This window comes from Vipera ursinii (assembly GCF_947247035.1).
Source record: "Vipera ursinii genome assembly, chromosome: 15".
Classification (NCBI taxonomy): Eukaryota; Metazoa; Chordata; class Lepidosauria; order Squamata; family Viperidae; genus Vipera; species Vipera ursinii.
This window is the reverse complement of record NC_139528.1, coordinates 4,730,068-4,757,856: the sequence shown is the minus strand read 5'-3', so window position 1 is coordinate 4,757,856 and position 27,789 is coordinate 4,730,068. Positions and strand designations below refer to the sequence as shown.

The 27,789-nt window shown below is 45.4% G+C and overlaps 1 protein-coding gene across 1 annotated transcript; it reads left to right on the top strand.

Moving 5' to 3' along the window:
* Positions 1-307: 307 nt before the first annotated feature.
* Positions 308-27,789, top strand: LOC310647486 (uncharacterized protein; the record flags this gene model as incomplete). The annotated part of the gene is made up of 21 exons (XM_083374800.1): positions 308-811; positions 3,442-3,545; positions 4,239-4,393; positions 5,948-6,116; positions 6,696-6,819; positions 7,407-7,522; positions 9,658-9,872; positions 11,346-11,454; positions 12,640-12,843; positions 16,416-16,579; positions 17,868-18,235; positions 19,327-19,430; positions 20,429-20,730; positions 20,859-21,027; positions 22,873-22,996; positions 23,394-23,474; positions 23,607-23,749; positions 24,606-24,820; positions 25,929-26,037; positions 26,249-26,452; positions 27,699-27,789. Exons 1-21 carry the CDS (start codon positions 416-418, stop codon positions 27,787-27,789), a joined length of 3,666 nt encoding a protein of 1,221 aa, XP_083230926.1. The 5' UTR covers positions 308-415.

Genomic DNA, 27,789 nt, shown 5'->3' with positions numbered 1-27,789 from the left:
ACGAGAGAAGGGGAAAAAAGGAGATTAGGGATCTTGACAGACGCACGGATAGGTCCTCTCCAGCACTGCCAGACTGGTGAAGAGATGTGCTGATCTTTTTAGACCCTGTGTTGTTTTTTTTAAAGATCCCTCCCTTGAGAAAAGCGCTTGCTTTCCAATCTAGAGGGATCTGCTGGCTCTAATTCTTTAAACCAAAAAAAAAAAAAAATCCTGGATCTTTGAGTCTTTCTTTTTGCAGGAATTCTATTTTTCAAGTCACCACCGATTGTTCGGCATTCTTTCTTTTTTCTCTTTCCCCGTCTTTCCATTTATGAGAAGAAAATTTGGAGTGGGAACAAGATTTGGCCCCTAGATTTTTTTTAGAGAACCCTCTTTTTTTTTGTGGTCGTTGCTGAGATTTTTTTTCTGGCTCAACATGGCGTTCGGGGAAATCCTGGAGCAAATTGGTGGCATGGGACGTTTCCAATTGATCCACACGATGCTGCTCACCATCCCGGTTTTGTTCATGGCTAGTCATAACCTTCTCCAGAACTTCACGGCCGCTATCCCAGGACATCATTGCCAGGTGCGCCTCACCCCCAATAGCAGTGAGTACCCCAATATCACGCATCCGTTAGGCGCTGGCCAGCTTCTCCGGGTCAGCATCCCCATGGACAGCAAGCAAAGGTTGGAAAAATGCCGACGCTTCACGGATGCTCAGTGGTATCTCCTCAACGCGAGTGTCAGCAGGGCGAACCAGACGGAGACCGAGGCGTGCGCCGACGGATGGCTTTATGACCGAACTCAGTTTACGTCCACCATCGTCAGCCAGGTGAGTGGCAATCCGGAAATGAATGAATTGTGAGAAGCATTATTTGTTTTAACGATCACAGAACAAAATAGAACACAGGACATCCTCCGAGTTGGAAGGGACCTTGGAGGTCATCTAGTCCAACCCCCTGCTCAGGCAGGAAACCTTATACCATTTCAGGCAAGTGGCTGTCCAGTCTCTTCTTAAAAACTCCCAGTGTTGGGAGCATTCACCACTTCTGGAGGCAGGTTGTTCCACTGGTTAATTGCTCTAACTGTCGGGAAGTTTCTCCTTAGTTCCAGGTTGCTTCTCTCCTTGACTAGTTTCCATCCGTTGCTTCTTGTCCTGCCTTCGGGGGCTTTGGAGAATAAGTGGACCCCCCCTCTTCTTTGGGGTAGCCCCTCAAATATTGGAAGACTGCTATCATGTCACCCCTGGTTCTTCTTTTCTCTAGAGTAGACATACCCTATTCTTTTAACCGTTCTTCACATATTTTAGTCCCCAGCCCTGTAAATCATCTTTGCTGCTCTTATCTGAGGTTTTTCTGCTAGCGCAGAAGCACTGAATGCATTGAGCATGGAAAGAGTGCCCCTGAGCCTATGCAGAGTCCCCACCACCACCACCACCTTTCCTCCCTTTAAAAAGCCAAGAATTTATATCGAACGATTATTTCATGGCTGGATTGTGCAATCTTTTCAAAAGCATGTACGGACACTTTTGAAAACGTTGCAAAGCTGATAGGAAAATCACAAAGCGAAGTTTTTATTCTCCAGCACCTGCCGCTAAGGTTGGGCAAAAACTTCTAGCAGCACAAACCAGTTGGATCAAAGGCAGCCTGCACTGTACCCTAATGGAGTACATGGAAAGTTATAAAATAGGGCTAAATAATCATTTAAAATAATTCAGCTGAGCTGAAAAGCAACGTCTGAAAAAGATTGTTGCCTGGGTGCAAATTTCCCTAATGTTGTCATCTTAACTGCTGTTCCCTTCCTGACCCAGTCGTGGTTTTGTTAGAGGAAGGAATACCAAATACTTAAATGCAATATTAAATTGCTATTCTAGATATCTCTTTGGCTGTTTTTCAAATGCGATTCTCCTGCCTTGGTGATTGTTCCTTCGAAACGTTTTAGTGGAACCAATCTATTCTTTCCATACATATTGGGGGGGGGGAGGAAGAAAGTCTGTTTCATAATCATATCCGTGAAAACGATGTAAAAGTATTTCAGAGAAAATGAGGTGCAAAAAGCAACATCTGTCTACCCCAGATCCTGGGAATGGTCTTGATAGGTGGACAAAAATGCTAAATCCAGTCTAAAGATCTGGCTGACTGCGTGATCAGCCCTAATATTGACATAGCATCTTGCATTTAGGATTTTAATTCATCTAGAGGCTGTCACCTTTTGAATCCAGGACTTTCTTGCTTGCCCTGTTGCACCCCAAATTTAAAGACCCTGAAAAATCTAGACAAAAGTTTTTGCCAGGTTGTGATTGCCACCATCCAGCCTGGTCCTTGGGAGCTGTTTTAGTGGGGATGAAACCGAATGATCCAGTGATTTTTTTCCCAGCAAACAAAGGAGTTAAAGTCGCACAAACTGCAGGAGATGTTTTCAGTTGCATGGGTAAACCGGTATGGAAATGGGGGGGGGATTTTCTCCCCCCCCCCATCAACCCCCCCAGCCCTAATGCAATCTGAAAGTCCTGCTGGGCACAGAAAAATTTCAAATCAGTGGGACATATTTATCTGGCACCAGTTCTAAGAGAAGGACTGGCATTTTTTTTTCTGCAGAGAGCAAAAGTGTTGTTTTGAGCCTGTCTTCCATTCTCTTTTTCTCCTCCTGGAGGGGGAATATTCTGTCTGCCCCCAATTTATGTTTTCCTTCTTGTTCTCCCCTGCCCCGTCACCTTCCCAAACTCAGGTAACCGGAGCGCAACTTTGAGTCTTGCTAAATAGGCAAGATTTGCTTGGTTCTCCTTCCCGAAAGATCAGCCTCTGAATGCCTGCATTGGGAGCAAAATCAGTTTTTTTGCTTTTGTTTTTGTTTAAAAAAAAAAGAAAAGATCACGAGAAAAGCAAGCAAGTTTCTAGTCCTGTGGTTCCAGAATTCTGGCAGTTGAAATGTTTTCAAACTCGCTAGGGGGCAATGCAAACATTTGAAAAAGAAAAATGGTTCTTTGAAGCGATGTTTGTGACATTGTTGCCCAGTCCATTATAATAACATTGAGCGACTGTTGTCTGTAAGTTGCAAACGGGCCTTGATCTGCAGACACACACACCCAACACACACAGACACAAAACACACTGTGCTTCCTCCATCGCATCATCCAAGTCCCAAAATGCCAGCTAGGTAGGACTCCCCTTCTCTCACAAACACACCTTTTAATTGTGAGGTCCTTGGTGCTCTCTGAGCTGGGTGGGTTTTTTTGCAGACATTTCATGACCCAACTAGGTAACATCATCAGTGCTAGAAGGGAGGGCGATTTGCACTCTATGAGCACTGATGACGTTACCTAGTTGGGTCATCAAATTCCTGAAAAAATCCCCACCAAGCTCAGAGAGCACCAAGGACCCCACAGTTCGACCCTGAGCTACGAAATGTTCTTTTCTGTTGGTAGACCTTTTAATGCAATGCAAATTTTTTCTTCTGTGACAGTGGGACCTGGTGTGTGACCGGCGGAAACTTCGGGAGATGGCGCAGTCTGTTTACATGGCGGGGGTGCTGATCGGTGCACTGGTGTTAGGCGGGCTGGCTGACAGGTATGTTGGGCAGCAGGGGGCAGCACCGTGAGAAAGAGGTGAGAAGCGGGCGAACTCCGATGGTGAGGGCACCACTTGGTGATCAAATCACTTTTTTATCCCACCGGGAGGCTGAGAAGTGCAGTTTGGATGTTGGTCACAAGGGCGTGCTAACCGCTTCTCGCCTCTCAGATCTGATCCACACCTGCAGTGAGATTCCTTTTGATCCAGTGGATCAAATCTTTCCAGATGTTGATTAAACATTGCTGGAAAAGCAAAACAGCCAATATACAGCATACAGCTGGAGAATATTTTTGTATGCTAGTTTGTGGTGCGAGATGGATGGATGGATGGATGGATGGATATAGATAGATAGATAGATAGATAGATAGATAGATAGATAGATAGAGGTAGGGGGAGAGAGAGAGATTGATAGATGATAGAAAGATAAATAGATGGATAGAGATAGAGATAGATAGATGATGATAGAGAAAGAGAGAGAGAGATGGATGGATGGATGGATGGATGGATGGATGGATAGATAGATAGATACAGTCAAGGACCATCTGTATTATCACAGAAAGCAATCTGCATTTCCCAACACAGACAAACACAAGCAAACATACACTACAAACACACACCAATTTTCTTCCATGCTTGCCATGCTTATAAGGAGCAGGGCGCTGGATGATGGTCTCTTTGTCCTTCCCACAGATTTGGTCGCCGAGCGCTCACAATCTGGTCCTTTTTCCAAATGGTGGTGACGGGGATCTGCACAGCTTTCTCCCCCAATTACGTCTCCTATTGTGTCTTCCGCTTCCTGACCGGCATGGCGCTCTCCGGATTCGGCCTCAGCATTGCCTGCTTGGGTAAGATGCTCAACCTTCTAGAAGGGGCTCAAAAGGGGCTTCAAGAGAAGGTCAAAGCAAATCCAGCTGTTGGTTTGGGTGGATCCCTTGGGCTCCCCTGAGAAGGAGAGTTAGAAGCCAAGAATCCAAGTTAGAAATCCAGGTTAGGCTGCTGCTCTACCTCCTGTCTCCCAAGCTCATCGTGCCTGGCGAGATTTCTCTTTCTTTCTTTCTTTCTTTCTTTCTTTCTTTCTTTCTTTCTTTCTTTCTTTCTTTCTTTCTTTCTTTCTCTCTCTCTCTCTCTCTCTCTCTCTCTCTCTTTCTTTCCTTTCTTTCTTTCTTTCTTTCTTTCTTTCTTTCTTTCTTTCTTCCTTCTTTTCTTTCTTCCTTCCTTCCTTCCTTCCTTCCTCCCTTCCCTTCCCTTCCCTTCCCCATCCATCCATCCCTGCATCCGCTTTTTATAACTTTTTGCATCTTTTTTCTTCTGGAGCGGAAGAAGAACCTTCTCAGCAAAGACAGAGATGCAGACCCACAGAGAAGATGCAATGGTTGGATCTGAAGATTTCCTTGTCAATCAAAGAACCCGAACAATGACATCAGTTAGGGCTGGCAGATTGTAGGAGATGACCAGGCCGAGCCCGAGGGAAGAGTCAGACACGTCATAAGTTCTAAGTCCCTGCGTGCCCATAAGAGATCTACGTCCAGCCCTCCTTGAAGTCCTTATTACCACCAATTTGCTTTGACCGTTAGTAGTTCAGATTTTTGTAGAGAACTTAAGCTTGCAATAAATCTTTATGCTCATTCGAACTGTCTGGATTTTCCGATTCCCGGGTACCTGGCAGAGACTTGGGGTGCCAGAGGAAATAGTTAGTACGACGTTTACGATATTAGGACACCAAGAGCCGTAGGTGGTGGTGCAGTGGTTAGAATGCAGTACTGCAGGCAACTTCTTCTGACTGCCCGCAATTCGGCAGTTCGATCCCGACCGGCTCAAGGTCGACTCAGCCTTCCATCCTTCCGAGGTCGGTAAAACGAGGACCCAGATTGTTAGGGGCAACAGGCTGACTCTGTAAACCGCTTAGAGAGGGCTGTAGAGCGCGGTGAAGTGGTATATAAGTGTAAGCGGCTATTGCTATTTTTCCGTGGACACCGAACTGTGGAATTCAGATCGGAATGCGCCAACTTGCTGCGGGACAGCTCAGTGCAAGCGAACCATAATAGCCTTATTATAATAATAATATTAAGAGAGGAACGGGCCTAGGGTACAGTTTCTTCATGTTAAGTTGTCCCCTGGTGAGTTGGCACTGGCGAGTTAGCCGTGGCAAGGTGGCCACCGTGAGTTGGCCAGGGCAAGTTATCCTAGGCCAGGGGTAGGACTTCAACTCCCAGAATTCCTGAGCCAATATGGCTCAGCTTGGAAACCTCTCCCTTTCCCCACAGCGTGGCTGGCTCAGGAATTCTGGGAGTTGAAGTCCACGAGTCCTAAAAGAGGTTGCCTACCCCTGTCCTAGACCCAGTTCAGGTAGAAGTGCTGCCGAGCGGTTCCTAAAATGGATTCCTTCTTTTTTTCCCCAGTTGTGGAGTGGATTCCCACCCAGCACCGGACGATCACCATTGCCCTCACCGGGTTGTCTTATACTCTGGGGCAAATCCTTCTCGCGGGCTTGGCCTACGCCATCCGGGACTGGCGCTGGCTGCAGGTGGCTGTTTCGGCTCCCTATCTTGTCTTTCTGCTTTATTCCTGGTATGTACGGGGATGATGGGTCTTCCCCCCACACACTTTTCCCAGAGGGCTGAAGTTTCAGGAAAGCAAAGGCGGTGGTGACAAGTAAAAAGAGAAGAAGAGGGGTGTCGTGACTTTGTGTAGAAGACTACAGGAAGTCCTCAACTTACAACGGTTCATTCAGTGACCGTTTGAAGTTTCGACAGGATTGAAAAAAAAGGGACTGACGACTATTTTTCACACTTACAACCCCAGGGTCACGTGACCAAATATAAGATGCTCGGCAACTGACTCACACTTACGACGGACGCAGTGTCCCGGGGTCACGTGATCCCCTTTTGCAACCTTCTGGCGAGAAAAGTCAAGGGGGAAGCCGGTTTCACTTAACAACCAAGTTACTAACTTAACAACTGCAGTGATTTACTTAACAAGGGTGGGGGCAAGGAAAGTCGCAAAACGGGACCACCGTTTAACCACTGTCTTGCTTAGCAACATAAATTTTAGATTCGCTAGTGGTTGTAATTTGAGGACTACCTATAGTTTGGCGGGTAGACTTGATAACCTGTGCAACTCATGGCCACTTGTGTGTCTATCTTGCAGGTGGTATGCGGAATCAGCTCGCTGGCTGATTCAGTCAGGCCAGGCCAGTAAGGCTGTTGGTGTTCTCCAGAGAGTGGCCAGGATCAACAACAAGCAGGAAGCGGGTGCAAAAATCACCACAGAGGTATGGAGGAAACGAGGGGGTGGGGGGAAACTCACCAAGCAGTTGTATAAACTTGCCAAAGCTTTGAGGTTGTCCAGATCAAATTGATAAGTGAGTGGTCATTGGTAGCCTCACATTGCAATAAACAAGGACATACGTTCAAATTTTGCAGCTACTAAGATTGTTGGCTGAGCAGGTACAAAAACAGCCAGAGAAGTGATTAGCCTGAGAAACAGATCCATCCTCAGTCCAACAGGAGTGCTGATTTATCACCAACTTATCAAGGACTTAGGAGGGGAAGACTTGGCAGCACAAGGAAACAACCAACAACTTGAGAGCCAGCCATCTAAAACACACACACACACACACACACACACACCAGGCATCATATAAACACCACCCACAGAATAGCCCCAAACAAACACACTGCTAGAGAGAAGTTCCCAGAGGATGGACACCAGCATGAGTCTGAACGATCGGAAGACTAAGCTTCTAGTCCTGATGACCGAGCCAGTTTGGCTCTTGCCACATTATCCTGGGACACTTACCTTCTCCTTCATTCGTGATAAGTTTCCGCTCCTCATCAATATTTTTTCCCTTCCTGTTAGGTTCTGCTTTCCAGTATGGAGAAGGAATTGTCTTCGTGCAAATCCTCGTACACCATTTCTGACTTGGTGCGCACGCCGGCCATCCGTCGCATCTTCTTCTGCCTCTCCATGGTGTGGTAAGAGAGTCAATCCGAAGAACAGAGCCTCTGAAGAAACAACCCCCCATTGTGGGCCAGCTTTCCAGGATATAGTCTGCAACCAAAAAGCCCACCGTTAGATCCACAGTCGAACGCAGGAATAAAGCAAATACTTAAAGCTTTTTCCAGGCTGAATTGCACAGAGTATTCTTTAGCGAGATTTATGAAAGCTAACGGAGGGAGTTGCAGAGAGTCCTCGCCTTACGACCAGTCACTTAGCGACTTTCAAAGTTAGGACCTATCTGAAAATGAGAACATGACCCAGATTTCAAATTCTGACTTCCCCCACCCCTCCCTATGGTTGGGTGACCACACTTTGGGTGTTCGGCATCACACCGATATTTAAGGATGTTTGCAGCGTTCCCACCCTCACGTGACTATGTTTTGCAATGGTTTTGCTAAAAAATGGCACTTATTACTGGTTTTGGCAAAACCACACCCTAGTAAAGAATGAATTTATTTTATTTTATTTATTTTATTATTATTATTATTTTATTGTTTTATTTTATTTATTTTATTTCATTGTTTTATTTTATTTCATTATTTTTATTTTATTATTTTATTGCTTTTATTTTTTTTACTTTCTATAACTACCCATCTCTGCAAATGAATCTGGGTGGCTCACAATATCAAAAACATCCATTACAGCTACAATCTTGCAAGCGCCTTAAATCAATAAATACAGCGCAAACCACTAAAACGATTAAAAAACAAAAACAAAATAAAACTCTATTATAATTAGCAATCTTAGCCTTCCTTCCTTAACGACCATAGCATTCACACTCGTGACCGCCACCTTCGCTTAGCGACCGCTGCAAAAAAAAAATCATCGTAAAATCGGGTTAGTGGTTCAAAAGACCCCTTTGAGGACTGTTACAGCTACGGCCGTAATGGGCAGGCTGAATTACCAACATAAGATAATAATAATAATTTATTTTATTTTTATTTTTTTATTTTAATTCCATTTATATCCCGCCCTTCTCCGAAGACTCAGGGCGGCTTACAAGCTTAGCAGTAGCCTTCATTCTATGTAAATGCCTGCTTATTAGGGCTTTCACACACACCCCAAGCGGCATTATTACAAAGTCAGCTTAATTGCCCCCAACAATCTGGGCCCTCATTTTACCTACCTTGGAAGGATGGAAGGATGAGTCAACCCTGAGCCTGGTGGGACGCGAACCTGCACTAATTGAAGGCAGCTGGTGTTACTTAAGGAGGCATTAGCCCACTGCTCCATAAAATAAATAAAATAAAATAAAACAATAAAACAATAAAATAATAATAATAATAATAATAATAATAATAATAATAATAATAATAATAATAATAATAAAATAAAATAATTAATAATAAGTTGGAAGGGACCTTGGAGGTCATCTAGTCCAACCCCCTGCTCACGCAGGGAACCCTATACCATTTCGGACAAATGGCTGTCCAGTCTCTTCTTAAAAACCTCCAGTGTTGGAGCATTCAGAGCTTCTGGAGGCAGGTGGTTCCACAGGTTAATTGTTCTAACTGTCAGGAAGTTTCTCCTTAGTTCTAGGTTGCTTCTCTCCTTGACGAGTTTCCACAGGTAACTTGATGGTTACTTGTACAAGAACTCCAGCAGCTTTTAGAACCAAGGGTGTCCTTGAGGGAGATGGTGAGGTCTAGAAACATGAAAATTAAGTAAGTAAAAAATAAATAAACAAATAAATAAATAAATAAATAAATAAATAAATAAATAAATAAATAAATGTTTCTTCCTCCTTTGAGATGGGTATCTCATAGAATAGAATAACAGACTTTTTTTTTTTTGGAAAAGGATGGGATACAGAATAACAGAGCCACAGAGTTGGAAGGGATCCTGGAGGTCTTCTAGTCCAACCCCCTGCTCAGACAGGAGACACTATGCCATTCCAGAGAAATGGCTGTCCAGTCTCTTCTTGAAAGCCTCCAGGGATGGAGCCCCCTCAACTTCCGATTTGCTTTCTGTGGTTCAGCAAGGAAACTCAGGCTGGTTGTTCACAGCACACAAAAAAATCTTCAGCGCTCTGGGAAATCACTGTCACACCAAGAGCAATTGTGTTTTGTTTTGTTTTTTAAAAAACCTATAATATATTTGTGTCGTTCAGGTTCTCCGTCAGTTTCTCCTATTACGGGCTGGTCATGGACCTCCAGAACTTTGGGGTCAGCATTTACCTCATCCAGGTCATTTTTGGAGCGGTGGATCTTCCCGCCAAATTGGTCGTCACCATCACCATGAGCTACATTGGACGGAGGGTCAGCCTCACCGCCTTCCTGGTGACCGCCGGCACCATCATCATCACCAACCTATTTGTGCCCTTGGGTGGGTATTGACCAATCTGCCCACTGGGTGTCTTGCGTCTCTTCTTACGTCAGCCTTCATCATGGCCAGGTCTTAGGAGGCTTCGTCGGGTGCCTTCCTCAGAAGAAGAACAAGGACTTTGTCCAGAAGACTTGGAGTGGGCCCTGTTGTGATTCAGGGTCAGCCTGTGGGTTCGGCAGTTGGGTCGGATGACTCAGAGGAGGAGGAGGGGGGTGTTGAAGACCTTGCTGAGGGGGTTGAAGATCTTGCTGATGAGAGCCCTCAGCCAGGCCCCTCCCACTTGGTCACCACAGAGACCCAGCTGTGTGAGCCTGACAGCGTGGATGAACATGACCCACAGCTGGCCCTGTTCAAGGACGCCCGACGCAGGAGGCAGTCAATTAGGAGTAGCCAGAGGAAGGCAATGGGGCTTCTCGGAAGGAGGCAGAGAGAAGCCACGCCCTGAACTCTATATAAGGGAAATGTGTGGGGAGGGCTGGTTTGCTGAAGGCAACCGCTTGGATAGTTCGTGTTTCTTAAAGCTCCGGTTTCTTGGTTCGTGTCTTGTTTGTTTTCGTAGTAATAAATTTGGCAGGCGTAATTCCAGCCTCTTGCCTTATTGTAAAAGGGGTTGTCCCTGCCTTTTCTGCAGGGCCGGTAGCAGGCTGGTACAGAACAGGCCCAGGGTCACGTTCTCCAGGAGAAAGCTGAATTGTAGCATGTTTATTCCGGGTATCCCACCCAGAGATCAGAACTCTTTAACCTAAAGGTCTATATGGAGATGCTCCATCATCCAGCTCATGGCTGTCCCAAAGGTGCTTTTTGAGGAGGCAACTGGACTTCCGTGTTTTTCTTTGAAGGCGTTTCGCTTCTCCTCCAAGAAGCTTCTTCCGTTCTGACTGGATGGCGGGGAGTGGAAGGATTTATACTCCTTGCAGACAGCTGGTCATTTGCATCCTTTTCGAGAGTCCTTGAGGCCACTTGTGGGTTGACCTGTGTCCTCAGGGTCACCTGAGTGGTGCAAATGGGTTGTGGAGCCTTCTGGGAATTTCTGAAAGGACGGTGTTGTAGACCAGAGATGTTTAATGTTGCTAAGTGAGGCATTTGCGAAGTGAGTTTTGCCCCATTGGATGACCTTTCGTGACACGGTTGTTAAGTGAAATCACTGCAGTTGCTTAAGTTAGTCCCACGGTCGTTAAGTGAATCTGGCTTCCCCGTGGACTTTGCTGGTCAGGCGGTCCGCAAAAGGAGATCCACGTGATGGACTCTGCAACCCGGTGTAAATACGAGCCAGTTGCCAAGGGTCTGAGTTTTGATCAAGCGACCGCGGGGAGGCTGCAGCGGTCGTTAAGGGTGAAAAACGGCCAGAAGTCGCTTTTTTCCCCCCAGCGCTGTTGTCACTTTGATGAAAGGTCACTAAATGAACCGTTGTAAGTCGAGGACTATCTGCAATTACATGATGTCGTTCTCTGTCTCCCCCTTTTCTGCCGGCAGAAATGCAGACCCTCCGGACGGCGCTGGCGGTCATTGGCAAAGGCTGCCTCTCAGGGGCTTTCAACTGTGTGTTCCTCTTTACAACCGAACTCTACCCAACCCCCGTCAGGTGAGGAGAGCTGCCTTTAAAGGACCCTCTTCTTCCTTTTTGGGCCTGGGTTCGATTCCTCCCCCCCATTCCCCACTTACAGGAAGTCCTAAATTACGTCCATTGGCTTAGCAACCATTCAAAGGCACCCCCCCAAATGATAAAGGATGATGACCGATCCTCGCACTTATGACCGACTCAGCATCTCCACGGTCACATAATCAAATTCTGGGCACCTGAGCACCAGCCTGCACAGCTAATCATCAACTTACGACCACAACGGAGCAATAACATTTATGTCGCTAAGCGAGACATTTGTTGAGTTCTGTCCCGTTTTACGACTTTTTTCTGCCTTGTTTGTTAAGTGAATCACTGCCGTTGTTCAGTGACATTGTTGTTAACTGAATCTGGTTTCCCAACTGTTTTTGGTGGTCAGAAGGTCGCAAAAAGTGGGGGTGGGAGTGTCACCTGACCGTCATAAATGTGTGTCGGTTGCCAAGCGTTTGAATGCAAATCACGTGATCACGGGGATGCTGCTACAGTCGTGTGTGTGAACAGTGGTTGTAAATCACTTTTTCCAGGGCTGTAACTTCAAACGGTCACTAGGTGAACTGTTGTAAGTCAAGGACTGCCTGTATTTACGACGGTTGCAGCATCCCTGGGTCAACGATCGCCCTTTGCCACCTTCCCCAGTTGGCTTCTGGAAAGCAAAGTCTGTGTTTGTTTGTGTGTGTGTGTGTGTGCGTGTGAAAGACCAATTTGCTTAACAACCAACTAGGCCAAAAAAAAAAAAAAGTTTGCAAAATCAGACACAGCTCACTCAGTGACTGTCGCTTAGCGACAGAGATTCTCGTCCCAATTGCGGTTGTTACGTCGGGGACCCACCTGTCCTTTGGGAAACCAAATTTGGCTGGGAAAATTCCCCACTCAGCGGCTTAGCTGGTGTTGGAAGCCTCGGGCAAGGCGCAGCTTTGCGGCTTGGGCTACCCTGACACCCATCTGACGCCGGTTGTTGTGTTCACACAACCTCATTCAGCCTAGTTTGGGCTAATCGTGGCTACCGCGCTTTTACTGAGCTGGGCAAAACCCTAGAAGTCAGGATGAGCCGTTGTGGAAAAGTTGAAATAAGTTGAGGACCGTTGGGGGGAAGGGGTGCGGGGATCCTTGGAACCCCCAATCTCACTGATCTTCTTTGCCCCTCTTCAGACAGACCGGGCTGGGTTTCGGCAGCACGATGGCCCGAGTAGGGGGTATGGTCTCTCCACTGACCAACATGCTACAGGATTACTACCCCTTCCTTCCCCCCATTGTGTATGGGGCCCTCCCCATCTCAGCCGGGATCATCGCCTGCCTTCTGCCCGAGACGCTGAACGTGCCGTTGCCGGACACGATAGAAGATGTGGAGAACAGGTGGGTGGCCATCACTGGGGCTACGTTTGGCGCTTTGGGCCTAGCCGGGCGCTGCAAGTTCTTTTTATTTAAATCATTTTTCTAATTGCCTCTTGGCTACGTGGAGGGCACATTAAGTCTAACGAACGAGCAAACGAATGAATGAACGAACGAATCTTTTAAATAAGAAGATAAAGACTAAGATACATTAAAATAAAGTAAGTTTCTGGCTGGGCAATTCTGGGAATTGAGTCCATCCATGCTGGCTGGGGAATTCTGGGAGTTCAAGGGCACCCATGCAGGGCGGGAAATTCTGAGAGTTCAAGCGCACCCACGCTAGGCGGGAAATTCTGGGAGTTCAAGCACACCCATGCTGGCTGGGGAATTCTGGGAGTTCAAGCGCAATCATTCTAGCTGGGGAATTCTGGGAGTTCAAGGGCACCCATGCTGGGTGGGAAATTCTGAGAGTTCAAGCGCACCCATTCCGGGTGGGAAATTCTGGGAGTTCAAGCACAATCATGCTGGGTGGGAAATTCTGGGAGTTCAAGCGCACCCATTCTAGGTGGGAAATTCTGAGAGTTCAAGCGCACCCATTCCGGGTGGGAAATTCTGGGAGTTCAAGCACAATCATGCTGGGTGGGAAATTCTGAGAGTTCAAGCGCACCCACGCTGGCTGGGGAATTCTGGGAGTTCAAGCGCACCTATCTTAATTAATTGTTGTTCGTTGGATGACACGATGGAGATGCTTTTCAGCTGAACTTCGATTTATTCTTTCCTTTCCACCTCAGATCCAGAAAGACGAAAAAGAAGAACGAAGAAGAGATTGCTCAGGAGAAAATCCTGCTTCAGAGGCAGGAAAAAGTTCTGTTCAAAGAGACTTGCTGAGCTGGCTTACAATTTGATTCTGGAAATAAAGTTCTTAGAGCTGCATTTTGGGATCTGCATTTAGCCAAGATGGAAGGGTGTGGTGTGTCTGGATGTGTTTTTCCAAACACGTAAAAAAACAAACCAAAATGGGCCCTTGTTTTAGTTTCCCCCCCCCTTTTTCTTGTATTCTACTGGTCAAGGGGAGGGGTGGACTCTGAGCTAAAGCCAGCCTCATTGGGAGGATTCAGTGCTGTGATAATAAAGATGGGGAAGGTCTTCTGAACACGTGCAGAGCGCATTTCCAAAAAAACGATTCTTGAATTGTCAGGGATTTCTTTCCTTTAGACAAGAGCTCCAAGCCACCACGTTATTTTCTGCCAATCTGTAATTCTTACCCTTTTTTTTCTTTTTTGGGGTGGGGGGTGGGGGGTGGGGGGAGTCTTCCCAAGTCACAAGTTGAGAAGTTTTTCCTGCTCTTGTTACCTGCCTCTAATAAAGCGGTTTATTCTTCTTATTTTTATTTTTTTGCAATTTTGAGGTTTGCCCTGGGGAGCAACTTCTGATAATTTCATGGAGGTATTTTGGAGGTAATTTGGCTAATTGTCTTCTTGGTGTTTTTTTTTTTCATTTTTTTTTTAAAAAAAACTTCCCAGATGAGTCCTTCGTGATCACCCATCCACAATTTAACCGAGTTTAGCCCCGCTTTAGCTTTTGCAAATGCTTTCAGGCAACAAATGCTAGTTAATTGTTCAGGACCAGTTAGGGGCCATAACTGGTGATGTCAACCGTAAATAAACCTACATCTGTTTGCAATCATCACTTCTAGGCTGCTAAGGGGAGGAGGGAGTGGGGTGTGTGGGTTCCTCCATCTTTTTAATGTGGCAGCCAACGGGCTCGGATATACCAAGAAGGCATCGATCGTTTGTCCTCATGGAAATCTTTTGCCTCTTTTGGCAAGCAGGAAAGTTAATAAGTTGTCGTTTTGTCTGGTTTGGAAAAATGAGGAGAATAAAGTCCATTGTTCAAATCACGCTGGTGTGGTTGCAATTCGGGGTGTTGCGCAGGAAAAAATGTGCGTTTGTGTGTCAGGGGGCAGCCTGTGGTATAAAGCCGTCCATTCCAATTAGATGGTGATTTGGAGGATTGTAAAACAGGGAGGCGTTTGATAACCAGGTTAACAAGCGAGGTGTAAATGCACCACCTGCCTTAGATGGGGGGTGGGGGGGGTTGAGATGCAACCCCGGAGACAATGATGGCTACCTCTGGCCCTGGAAGGCTACCCCACCTTCTCGGGCCCCACAGTCGCCACCATGAAATCTCACTTCGAGCCGAAAGGAAAGAAGAGAGCAAGGAAGTCCCACCTTGCATTTTGCAAAAGAAAACCAGATGCTAAGTCCCCCCCCACACTTCCAAAGACAAGGAAAGGAATAGGAAGGGGAGGGAGGAAAGATGGAGAGATGGTAAGGAAGGTAGGAAGGAAGGAAGGAAGGAAGGAAGGAAGGAAGGAAGGAAGGAAGGAAGGGAGGGAGGGAGGGAGGGAGGGAGGGAGGGAGGGAGGAAGGAAGGAGGGAAGGAAAGGAGGGAAGGGAGGGAGGAAGGAGAAGGGAAGGAGGGAGGGAGGGAGGGAGGGAGGAAGGAAGGAAGGAAGGAAGGAAGGGAGGGAGGGAGGGAGAGAGGGAGGAAGGAAGGAAGGAAGGAGGGAAGGAAAGGAGGGAAGGGAGGGAGGAAGGAGAAGGGAAGGAGGGAGGGAGGGAGGGAGGGAGGAAGGAAGGAAGGAAGGAAGGAAAGGAGGCAGAGAGGGAGGAAGGAAGGAAGAAGGAACAGAGGGAAGGGAGGGAGGGAGGAAGGAAGGAGGGGAGGAAAAGGGAGGGAAGGAGGTAAAGTAAAGAGAGGGAAGGGATGGAGGAAGAAAGGAAGGGGAGGGGAAGGAAGCTGGATGGTTCAGAACTGTGAAAAATAAAATAAGAGGAGGGAGGGAGGAGATAAGGAAGGGGGAAAGGAAGGAAGGAAGGAGGGAAGGGAAGGGAACAGGGAAGGAAGGAAGGAAGGAAGGAAGGAAGGAAGGAAGGAAGGAAGGAAGGAAGGAAGGAAGGGAGCTAGGTGCTTCAGAACTGTGAAAAATAAGATAAAAGATGGAAGGGAGGGAGGAGAGAGAGAGAAGGAAGGAAGGAGATGGGAATGAGAGGAAGGAAGGCTGAGCTCCATTTTTAATGCAGTGGTCCAAGGCTGTTGCAATCTCCACCTTTTCCAAAAGAAGTAAGCCCAGTTTTCTCTGCTCTCCAGGGAGCTGGGCCCAGGCTGGCAATGCCCTCCCTTCCCCCCCCCCCTCCCTCCCACCCCAGGCTGTCTCCGTCCTTTAGATCCGGGAGGGCTACTTCCAAAGCGCCCTTGTTTCCGAAAGAGGCAAACACCCCACCCGAAATGTAACGCCGACGTGCGCTTGCAAAAAAAAAAGAGAGAGAGAATGTTCGTTTCAAACTTCTGACACTTCATTTAACCGGAGTCTCCAAAACTGGGGCAACTTTAAGACTCGAGGACTTCAACTCCCAGAATTCCTCCAGAAGCCCACAAGTCTTAAAAGTGGAGACCCTTGGGCCTTAAGATACTGGAGATCAGAGATGGGGCGGCGTTATGAAAATGTCCTTCAATTTCCAGTTGGGTTGGAAGGTCAACAAGAAGCGCAGCTGAAGCGTCTCTTCCATCGTCTTGCAAAATCTTCAAACCAGGGGTGGTGGTTGGGAGACATCACTGCGGCCTCCTTCTCGTTGGCTGGCCAAGCTCCCCGTGGCCGTCAAAAGACTTCGGACCCTTCTGCAAGGGCCGTTAATTTCTAACGCCTGCCATGTGAATGATACACCCAGCCCCGGGGTCAAGAGGCTTCATCTCTTGCGTGAAGTTGCTCTTTGGGCTGAAAAGTCACACCAAGAGTCTGCTCCCTCGGTGTCCCTTTTCACACTTCCATCCCTGTGATGCTGTCACACTTTAACCGGGAGCTCAACTAGAACTTGTCTCTGTCCTGGTTCGGTTCTCAGAAGCACTTCTTCTTCTTCTTCTTTTTTTTTTGAAAAAGAGGCTTTTTCTAGGAAAAGAAAAAGAGAAGTCCGCTTTTGCTTGGCTGGAGAATGTCCCACCCAGATGAGGGGAGGTGTTATATTTGTTCCTTGATTCCAGAAGAGGATTCCAAAACCGCATCCTTCACTTTTGTGGCTTCTTCCTGCTTTTCTGGATGAGGAGAGACTGGTTGAAGGTCCTTTGGAGATCTAGTTGAAGGTCCTTTGAGAAACCAGTTAAAGGTCTTTGGGAGATCTGGTTGAAGGTTCTTTGGAGAAACTGATTTAAGATCCTTTGGAGAAACTGGTTGAAGGTCTTCTGCAGAAACTGACTGAAGGTTCTTTGAAGGTCTAGTTGAAGGACCTTTGGAGATCTGGTTGAAGGTCCTTTGGTGATCCAGCTGAAGGTCCTTTGGAGAAACTGATTTAAGATCCTTTGGAGAAACTGGTTGAAGGTCTTCTGCAGAAACTGACTGAAGGTTCTTTGAAGGTCTAGTTGAAGGACTTTTGGAGATCTGGTTGAAGGTCCTTTGGTGATCCAGCTGAAGGTCCTTTGGAGAAACTGATTTAAGATCCTTTGGAGAAACTGGTTGAAGGTCTTCTGCAGAAACTGACTGAAGGTTCTTTGAAGATCTAGTTGAAGGACCTTCGGAGATCTGGTTGAAGGTCCTTTGGTGATCCAGCTGAAGGTCCTTTGGAGAAACTGATTTAAGATCCTTTGGAGAAACTGGTTGAAGGTCTTCTGCAGAAACTGACTGAAGGTTCTTTGAAGATCTAGTTGAAGGACCTTCGGAGATCTGGTTGAAGGTCCTTTGGTGATCCAGCTGAAGGTCCTTTGGAGAAACTGATTTAAGATCCTTTGGAGAAACTGGTTGAAGGTCTTCTGCAGAAACTGACTGAAGGTTCTTTGAAGATCTAGTTGAAGGACTTTTGGAGATCTGGTTGAAGTCCTTTGGTGATCTAGCTGAAGGTCCTTTGGAGGAAGCAGCTTAAGGTCCATCCTAAAAAGCCGTGTTAATGCAAGGCTTTGGTAAACCTCTAACAGAAAGGGATCCAATTGCTCCTCCACTTTCTCCCACAGGGTCCTCCAGCTTTGATTCTTCCAACCGTCCACCATGGGCTTCACAGAGATCTTAGAACACGTGGGCAGCATGGGGCGCTTCCAGATCATCTATGTGACTCTGATCTCCATTCCGTTGCTTATGATGGCTTGTCATATGATGCTGCAGAATTTCACCGCAGGGACACCGGATCACCACTGTGCCACCAGCCTCCACACTTCTCCTAGGAACCGGAGTGCCGAAGACGAGGCTCTCCTTGTGGTGTCCCTTCCCATGGATGAGAACGGAAAGCCGGCCAAGTGCCACCGTTTCCGTCCGAAGCAGGCCTGGCTTTTGAACGACACCATGGAGAACAACACCCAGATGGAAACGGAGCCCTGTAGAGACGGATGGGTGTACAACCAAAGTGTCTTCCACAAGACCATTGTGACAGAGGTGAGACCAAAGCTTGTCTGGATTCGGAAGTGACCAGTTTGGGCACATCCAGGTTCTCAAATTGCAGCGGGGGAGGGGGGGGGAAGAGTGCCTCGGGCAATGTATCTGTAGTCCTCCACTTACAATCATTCGGTTAGTGACTATTCGCAGTTACAAGGGCGTTGAAAAAAAAGTGATTTAGGAACGTATTTCACACTTTTCAACTGTTGCAGCATCCTCAGGGTCATGTGATCAAAATTCGGACGCTTGGCAACTGGCAAGTATTTATGATGGCTGCAGGGTCCCAGGATCACCTGATCCCCTTTTGCAACCTTCTGATAAGCAAAACCTATGGGGAAGCCAGATTCACTTTACAACCAGGCTACTAACTTAACAACTCAGCAATTCACTTAACAACCATCTTACTAACTCAACGACTCAATGATTCACTTAACAACTACCTTACTAACTTAACGACTCAGTGATTAACTTTACAACCATGTTACTAACTCAACGACTCAATGATTCACTTAACAACCATGTTACTAATTCAATGACTCAGTAATTCACTTAACAACCATGTTACTAACTCAATGACTCAGTGATTCACTTAACAACCATGTTACTAATTCAATGACTCAGTAATTCGCTTAACAACCATCTGACTTACACAATGACTCAGTGATTCACTTAACAACCATCTTACTAATTTAGCTGCAGCGATTCTTCTCCCACGTTTTAGAAGTGCAAGTTGCTCAAAATAAGTGATAGATTTATTTCTTTCCTGACCCTACAGCCAAGGAGGTTGGTTTTATTTTTACAAGGGCTTGCCCACAAATGCATTTATTGTTTTAGAGGGTTGTGACCCTACGAAGCCCAATGAGGGATGGAAACGCAGGACCCCAGTTGCAAATGGAGAGTCGGGACCCTCCGTGTCGCGATGGAAGATCCGCAATGTGCCTGGTTCCCGAGAAACCTCTTTTCCCATGTCCACCTTGAAGATAAAAACCTATTTTTGGTGTGTGTGTGTGTGGGGGGGGAAAAAATAATGGCTTTAAAAATGTATATATTTTCTCTTTTTTCCTTCTGCATGACCCCAAATCTTTCGGCAGTGGGATCTAGTTTGTTCATCCCGAACACTAAAGCAAATGGCGCAGTCGATTTACATGGCCGGAGTTTTAGTCGGCGGCATCTTATTCGGAGGCCTCTCGGACAGGTGAGGGATGAGAATTTTGATATCCAAGTCAAAAATATTGTCAAGGGGAAACTGCTATCGCTCTGCTCAGCTCTGCGACACAAAATGTCTCTGAGTGTGTGCAGAGGGTTACGGTCTTTCTGTATTAAATGCATTTAATTGCAATATTCTTGGTGCAGTGCGGGCTCGGGATAAAAGTACCAATTAATGTTGTAAGGGGATGATTAACTGGGTAACTTTGCAACTGAGAAAGGCCACCGGGCATGTATAAAGTGCTAAGTTTTTTTCTTTATTACATGCATTTAGCCGGCACCAGTGTGGACCCAGAATAAAAATAGCAATTAATATTGTAAGACGCAAACCAATAATTAACTGGATAACTTTGCCATGAAGAATTGCCTCTGTGCGTGTGCAAAGTGCTAGGGGTTTTTTTTTCTTCATTACATGCATTTGGCATGCAGCAATATTTTAAGTGCAGTGTGGATCCAGGATAAAAGTACCAATTAATGTTGCAAGACGCAAAACGATAATTAACTGGGTAACTTTGCAACTGAGATACCGTATGCCTCTGGACATGTACAAAGTGCTCGGGTTTTTCTTTATTAAATGCATTTAGCACGCACCCACATCCTAGGTGCGGTGTGGAACCAGGATAAAAGTACTAATTAATGTTGTAACACGCTAAGGGGATAATTCACCGGATAAGTTAGCTTCCCAGTTTTGGAGGGTGGCATTTTAATGAATGACTCAGTAAAATATTTCTATTAATATCTACTTCTAATTTAGAAGACCAGCTTGCAGTGCTAATTGCTAAACCTGCTAAACAAGAATAAAGCTCACAGATTAAAGAGACAGGGGGGAAATGGAATAAAATACCAAAACATCTCTCAAAACCTTTTTTTTTTTTTTTTGCTTTAGGGCATGTCCGCCAGAGGCGATAGTTACGTGCCTTCCTTCCGAATATTCCCTTTCCTCCCCACTTTTCTCTTCTCACGTTCCCTCCTTTCCTGCCCCTGCAGGTTCGGTCGCCAGCCAATGCTTTTGTGGTGTTACCTGCAGCTGGCCACAACTGGCACGGCGACAGCCTTTTCTCCCAATTTCAGCGTCTACTGCGTCCTTCGTTTTCTCACCGGGATGTCTTTCTCGGGCATCGTGATGAACGGCGTCTCTCTGTGTGAGTCCCTGTCATCCTCCCGTTGCCACGCCGCCCCTCTTCCCCAGTTTGCGACGGACCTGCGAGCCGTCGACGGAGCCTCCCTAGGCAGGAATAGCAGGCCGTCGAGTCACTTGTTCTTCTGTGATTTTTTTGCAGTGTGGTTGGGTTTCCTTGTTGAGTTTGTGTTTGGGCAGCCCTGAGAGTTCCCGCTTGCCAGTTTGAGTTTTTCCCTCGCCTGGGCAGCTTGAAAGCCAGAAAGACTTCGAATGCTGTTTTTTTGCTCTTCCTAACAGGTGTGGAGTGGACGCCCACCAAGATCCGTCCGGTGCTGGGGGCCCTCAATGGCTGTGCGTACACCGCTGGGCAGCTCGTCCTGGCTGGCCTGGCGTATCTTTTACGAGACTGGCACCACTTACAGCTGGCGGTGTCTCTGCCTTTTTTCTTATTCTTCTGCTATTCTTGGTAAATAGGACACGGGAGTAAGTCTAGTGGCCGTCTTTCCCACAGGGAATCTCAGAGTCCTAGTGGTCAATCCCTTAAATGCGAGCCAGCCAGGCGCTGCAGCTGCCAAAAAAGCCAACGCAATCCTAGGCTGCATTAAGAGAGGGATAGAATCAGGATCAGGTGAAGCGTTAATCCCGCTTTACAAGGCCTTGGCGAGGCCACACTTGGAATCCGGCATCCAGTTTTGGTCGCCACGATGTAAAAAAAAAAAGAGGTTGAGACTCTAGAAAGAGTGCAGAGAAGAGCAACAAAGATGATCAGGGGACTGGAGGCTAAAACATTTAAGGAATGGTTGCAGGAACTGGGTATGTCTAGTTTAATGAAGAGAAGGACGAGGGGAGACATGATAGCAGTCTTCCAGTATCTCAGGGGCTGCCCCAAAGAAGAGGGAGTCAAGCTATTCTCCAAAGCCCCTGAAGGCAGGACAAGAAGCAACGGATGGAAACTAATCAAGGAGAGAAGCAACCTGGAACTAAGGAGAAACTTCCTGACAGTTCGAACAATTAACCAGTGGAACAACCTGCCTCCAGAAGTGGTGAATGCTCCAACACTGGAGGTTTTTAAGAAGAAAGTGGACAACCATTTGTCCGAAATGGTATAGGGTTTCCTGCCTGAGCGAGGGGTTGGACTAGAAGACCTCCAAGGTCCCTTCCAATTCTGTCATTCTATTCTATTCATAGTTATGACAGCCCAGGAAAAAAGTGTAGTCCTTGACTTACAACAAAGCCCAAATTTCCATTGCTAAGCGAGACATTTGTTAAGTGGGTTTTGTCCCACTTTACGACCTTTATTGCTAACAGATGTTGAGTGGTTAAGTTAGTAGCAACTGCAATAGCACTTAGACATATATATTGTCGATAACAGTTGTTGTTAAGTGAAGCTGGCATCTTTGACTTTGCTTGTCGGAAGGTTGCAAAAGGAGATCATGTGACCCCCCAGGACTCTGCGACCGTCATAAATACGAACCAGTTGCCAAGCATCAATATTCTATTCTATGTCCTGTCCCCAATTTTAGCCATCATTAAGACACATCAATGCAGTAGTCCTCCATGAGGGAACAAGAGATGCAATACCATATTTTCAGCTACTGATCTAGAATCCAGAATAGAATAGAAGCTGGAAGGGACCTTGGAGGTCTTCTAGTCCAGCCCCCTGCTCAATCAGGAAGACCTATACCGTCTCAGACAGGTGAATGTCGAATAGAATAGAATAGAATAGAATGGAATGGAATAGAATAGAATAGAATAGAATAGAATAGAATAGAATAGAAAATATGGAATGGAATGGAATGGAATGGAATGGAATGGAATGGAATAGAATAGAATAGAATAGAAAATATGGAATGGAATGGAATGGAATGGAATAGAATAGAATAGAATAGAATAGAATAGAATGGAATAGAATAGAATAGAATAGAATAGAATAGAAAATATGGAATGGAATAGAATGGAATGGAATGGAATAGAATAGAATAGAAAATATGGAATGGAATGGAATGGAATGGAATGGAATAGAATAGAATAGAATAGAATAGAATAGAATAGAATAGAATAGAATAATAGAATAGAATAGAATAGAATAGAATAGAATAGAAGCTGGAAGGGACCTTGGGGGTCTTCTAGTCCAGCCCCCTGCTCAAACAGGCGGACCTATATCATCTCAGACAGGTGATTGTCCACTCTCTTCTTTTGGCTGATTTGTAGAGCTTGGAACCATATTATTAACTGGGAAATAGTTGGCAAGCCTCAGTGTGAATCTCCTTGTGGGGTTTTCCCCCCTTTCTTTCAACCTTCATCCCCACAGGTGGCTTTGTGAATCAGCTCGCTGGCTGATAACAGCCGGGAAGCTCGAACAGGCCGTGACGGAGCTCAAGAAGGTGGCCAAAATTAACAGGAAGCCGGGAGCTGCTGAGCAGCTAAATGATGAGGTGAGCCTGCCCAAAGGCGTCAAGATTAATTCTATTTATTTGCATAATCGTGCCCCCTTTTGATCATATGATTGTGGGAATGTGGCAATGGTCGTAAGTACGAGGACCGGTCCTAATTTCAGACAAGTCCTTTTGCAGTGGCGTCGTAATTTTAGACAGTCGTGAAATGAAGGATTGTAACTCCACCTCTACGTGGGATTTAACAATGCAGGTAGTCCTCATGTTATGACTGCAATGGAGGCTGGCAATTACGGTTATAGGTTGTGATTGTTGTAAGGCAGCTCCCCATGTGACTAGACCCAATTTTTTACAACCTTTTTCCGTGATAGTCACTAAGCGAACCTGGCAGTCGTTAAGTGAACCCATTGTTCTCTCCGGGCTAGTTTTTTTTTGCCAGAAACTGGATGGAAAAGCCAATTTCCAGCGAAATGGTGCTGCCAATGGCCGTAAATCCTGGCTGGATGTTGACTGGCCAAGGGTGGGTGGGGGCAACCTTCAAACTCAAACGGTCACTAAGTGAATTCAAGGACTACTTGCAACTCACACCAGGTTTTCGAACTCGCCCTCTTGCGTGCCACTAGAAACATCCCAGATTTAAAAACTCAACCAGGCCTTCCAATGTATCCCCCCACTCCAGTTTTTGAGGTCCAAGATGAAGGAGGAATTGGCCTCCATGACGTCCAAGACTTCGCTGCTCGACCTGGTCCGGATCCCAATCATGCGTCGCATCTCCCTTTGCGTCTGCTTAGTCTGGTGAGCAGCAGGGCCGGAAACTCCGGAAAGAAACCTCTCTCCGCTGACTTTGCAAGCTAATTTTAATTTTAATTTTAATTTAGCTTTTATTATTTTATTTTAAATTTCATTTTATATTTTATTTTGTTTTTATTCTATATTTTTATTTTTAATTTCATTTTATTTTTATTTTATTTCATTATTTTTAATTTCATTTTATATTTTAGTTTATTTTTAACGTTATTTTATTTTGCATATTATTTTATTCTATTCTTCTATTCTATTTTATTTTATTTTAGTTATGTTACTTTATAATTTTATTTTATTATTTCATTTCATTTCATTTTTTATTTTACATTTTATTTTTTATTTTATAATTTTTTATTCTGTTCTATTTTTATTTTTTATATTTTACTTTATTTTTTCATTTCATTTCATTTTTTATTTCATTTAATTTTTAATTTCATTTTATATTTTATTTTATATTTTACTTTATTTTTAACGTTATTTTATTTTACATATTATTTTTATTACTATTCTATTTTAATTTAATTATTTTATTTTATAATTTTATTTTATTATTTCATTTCATTTCATTTTTTATTTTATAATTTTTATTCTATTTTATTTTATCTTTAAAAAATTATTTTATTATTTTATTTTTATTCTATTCTATTATTTTATTTTATTATTTCATTTCATGTCATATTTTACATTTCATTTCATTTTTAATTTTTAAATTTTATTATTCTGTTCTATTTTATTTTAAATTATTTTATTTTATTATTTCATATTTTTTATTCTATTCTATTATTTTATTTTTATTTTATAATTGTATCATTTATTCACTTTTTTTTTCCTTTGGTCCCCTTCCAAGGTTCTCCACCAGTTTCGCTTACTACGGGCTCGTGATGGACCTGCAGAATTTCGGAGGTAACATCTACCTGATCCAACTCTTTTTCGGAGCAGTTGACTTCCCGGCTAAGTTTATTTCAGTCCTCACCATTAGCTACATTGGACGCCGGTTCACCCAAGCCGTTGCCCTCATCTTGGCCGGGTTAACCATCCTAGCCAACATCTTCATCCCACAAGGTGAGGAAGACCTTGGTTCTCAGTAGCGCAATACTGGAATCCAAAGGTTATGGGGAAACAAAGTTACTGATTTTCTGCCTTGTGCTCAGGGAGGTTTAGACATTAGCGTTAAAGTTTTAGAGGGATGGACTTCAACTCCCAGAATTCCCCAGCCAGCGTGCTGGAAGTTGAAGTCTGCCCATCTTAAAAATCTGCTGGCTGCGGAATTCTGGGAGTTGAAGTCCATCCCTCTTAATGTTGCCCAGGTTGAAAAAAACAACACATTAGGATCCTTTGAATTTAAAGCAGCATAAAAACGATAGCAAATAATAATGGCTAAAGCGCCTGATTGGAGATGCGACAATAGACCGAGGTTGGCTGTGAGGTTGTGAGCAAAGTAGACAAAAGAACCAGGTATTTTTACAAACAGAACCCATTCTTCCATCTGGAAACTGATGGATCGGTCCGTTCAGAACCACGGACAGCATCCGTGCTAAACTAGGCTGTTGTTTCAGCAACATTCTGGAGATAATTCTATGAAATTCAGAAATGTTATCCCCCACCCCACCCCATTATACAACGTATAATAACAGGGTTGGAAGGGACCTTGGAGATCATCTAGTCCAACCTCTACCATTCTGGACAAATGGCTGTCCAGTCTCTTCTTGAAGACTTTTGGGAGGCTGCCGCAAGGCAGAGGGGGCCAGGTTGTTCCCCAAAACACCAGAGGGAAGGACGACAAACAATGGTTGGAAGCTGATCAAAGAGAGAAGCAACCTGGAATTAAGGAGAAACTTCCTGACAGTGAGGACAATCAACCAGTGGAACAGCTTGCCACCAGAAATCGTGGGTGCTCCATCGCTGGAGGTTTTTAAGAAGAGACTGGACAGTCACCCGTCTGAGACGGAGTAGGTTCTCCTGCTTGAGCAGGGGGCTGGACTAGAAGACCTCCAAGGTCCCTCCCAGCTCTGTTCTATTCTAAAGAGATGGAGTGCCCAAGGCTTCTGGAGGTGAGCCTGATTAATTAAAAGCAATGAGTTGGTGGGCATCCATGTGACCACCCTCGCCAGGAATGGCTTGGAGCTCCAGAGAGCATGGTCCTCACCCGAGACCTCTCGCCTTCTCCCAGATATGCAGGCCGTGAGGACCACCGTGGCTGTTTTCGGGAAGGGCTGCTTAGGTGCCTCGTTCAACTGCATCTATTTATACACCGGAGAACTTTACCCCACAGTGCTTCGGTGAGAGATCAAACAACTGTGTGGGCAGGTGACTTTGAAAAGATAGTTTGGGCTCAGGCGAGAGGGAAAGAAAGGAAAAGTGGGTGCAAGATAGCTGCTTGTAGGGGTGTCATTAAAAAACAACAACAGGGGTTTAAATTGAGCAACGTACCTCCATGAGGTCAAGCAGCATGACCAATCCTTTTGCTTTTGGGGGGGTCTGTCTGTGCAGGCAAACCGGTATGGGTCTCAGTAACACTATGGCCCGCATAGGAGGCATCGTGGCTCCGGCAGTGAAGATGACAGGAGAATATATCCCATTTCTGCCCAATCTTATCTACGGCGCGGCTCCCATCATATCTGGAATCGTGGCGGCCTTCTTGCCGGAAACTCGCAACCTCCCCTTGCCTGAAACAATAGAGCAGGTGGAGAACAGGTGAGGAAAAATGTGGTCCTGGATTTTTGCATTCCTCCCTAAGGACCTTCTCTTTCCATGCTGATCCTTCTTCTTTAGCAAGAAAGCCAACTTACGGGTTGAATGATTTTAAATAATAATAATAATAATAATCTATATCCCATTAAAAACTCTCGTTGTCGTGACCTTTTAACTGCTGCGTGATAGGGCAACAATTTTTGAACCGAGAATACTTTAAATGGGCCAACTTACAGAATGCATCCAAAAATCAGGACCCATACAGTAAGTCTTGAGGAAATGAAATTTGGGGAAACTTCTGGCTGCTTCAGAGCTACTGACTGCTGCTGCATTGCTGGCGTGCTGATGCAGTCACAGGATCTTAATTGTCTTGTGACAGTTTCCCAGTCAGTTTAGCAATCCCTTGCTTCCTCCCCCATTCAACAGCAGCCACTTATCTGTCTGCTGAGGAAGGATGGAAGGAAGGAAGGAAGGAAGGAAGGAAGGAAGGAAGGAAGGAAGGAAGGAAGGAAGGAAGGATTAATTTCCAATACTCCCTGCCAGATTCCTACAAGGAAATTCAATGAGGAAGCCTGCAGGAAGCTGAAAATCTTGCCTACTCCCCCTGCGCTTTTGCCCATCATTTTTTTATTTATTTTATTTTTATTACATTTATATCCCGCCCTTCTCCGAAGACTCAGGGCGGCTTACAAGCTTAGCAGTAGCCTTCATTCTATGTATATGCCTGCTTATTAGGGCTTTCACACACACCCCAAGCGGCATTATTACAAAGTCAGCTTATTGCCCCCAACAATCTGGGTCCTCATTTTACCTACCTCGGAAGGACGGAAGGCTGAGTCAACCTTGAGCCTGGTGGGACTCAAACCTGCACTAATTGCAGGTAGCTGGTGTTACTTAAGGAGGCATCAGCCCACTGCTCCACCAAGGCTCTTAAGGTTCCCCCCCTTCTTTCCCCGTCCCCTTTTCTTTCCCGTTTCCCCCCCCCCCGCGCTTATTCCCTTCCGCTCCCTCACCTCATGCTCTGTTGTGTTTAGGAAAGGAATTATCTCTGAAATGATGAGACTCAGTGGGGCACAGGTTATCTAGTAACAATTTAAAAAGGGAAGTTTACAGACATCAAACCTCATCCATCTGAAGCTTAAAAGCAACTAAATTTCAGTAACGCAACCGGGTCAAATGCTCGTGCATCAACTGAGTTGGTGAAACCCCTCTGCAAACTCACTTAATGGCATTTTTTCCCCCCGCACAGATCACGGAATAAGAGCCAGAAGCTGGACTCCCAGCAAACAGAAGGCCTCTTGGTCTCCAGTAAGCCTGAAACAAAAAAAATCACTGCTTAA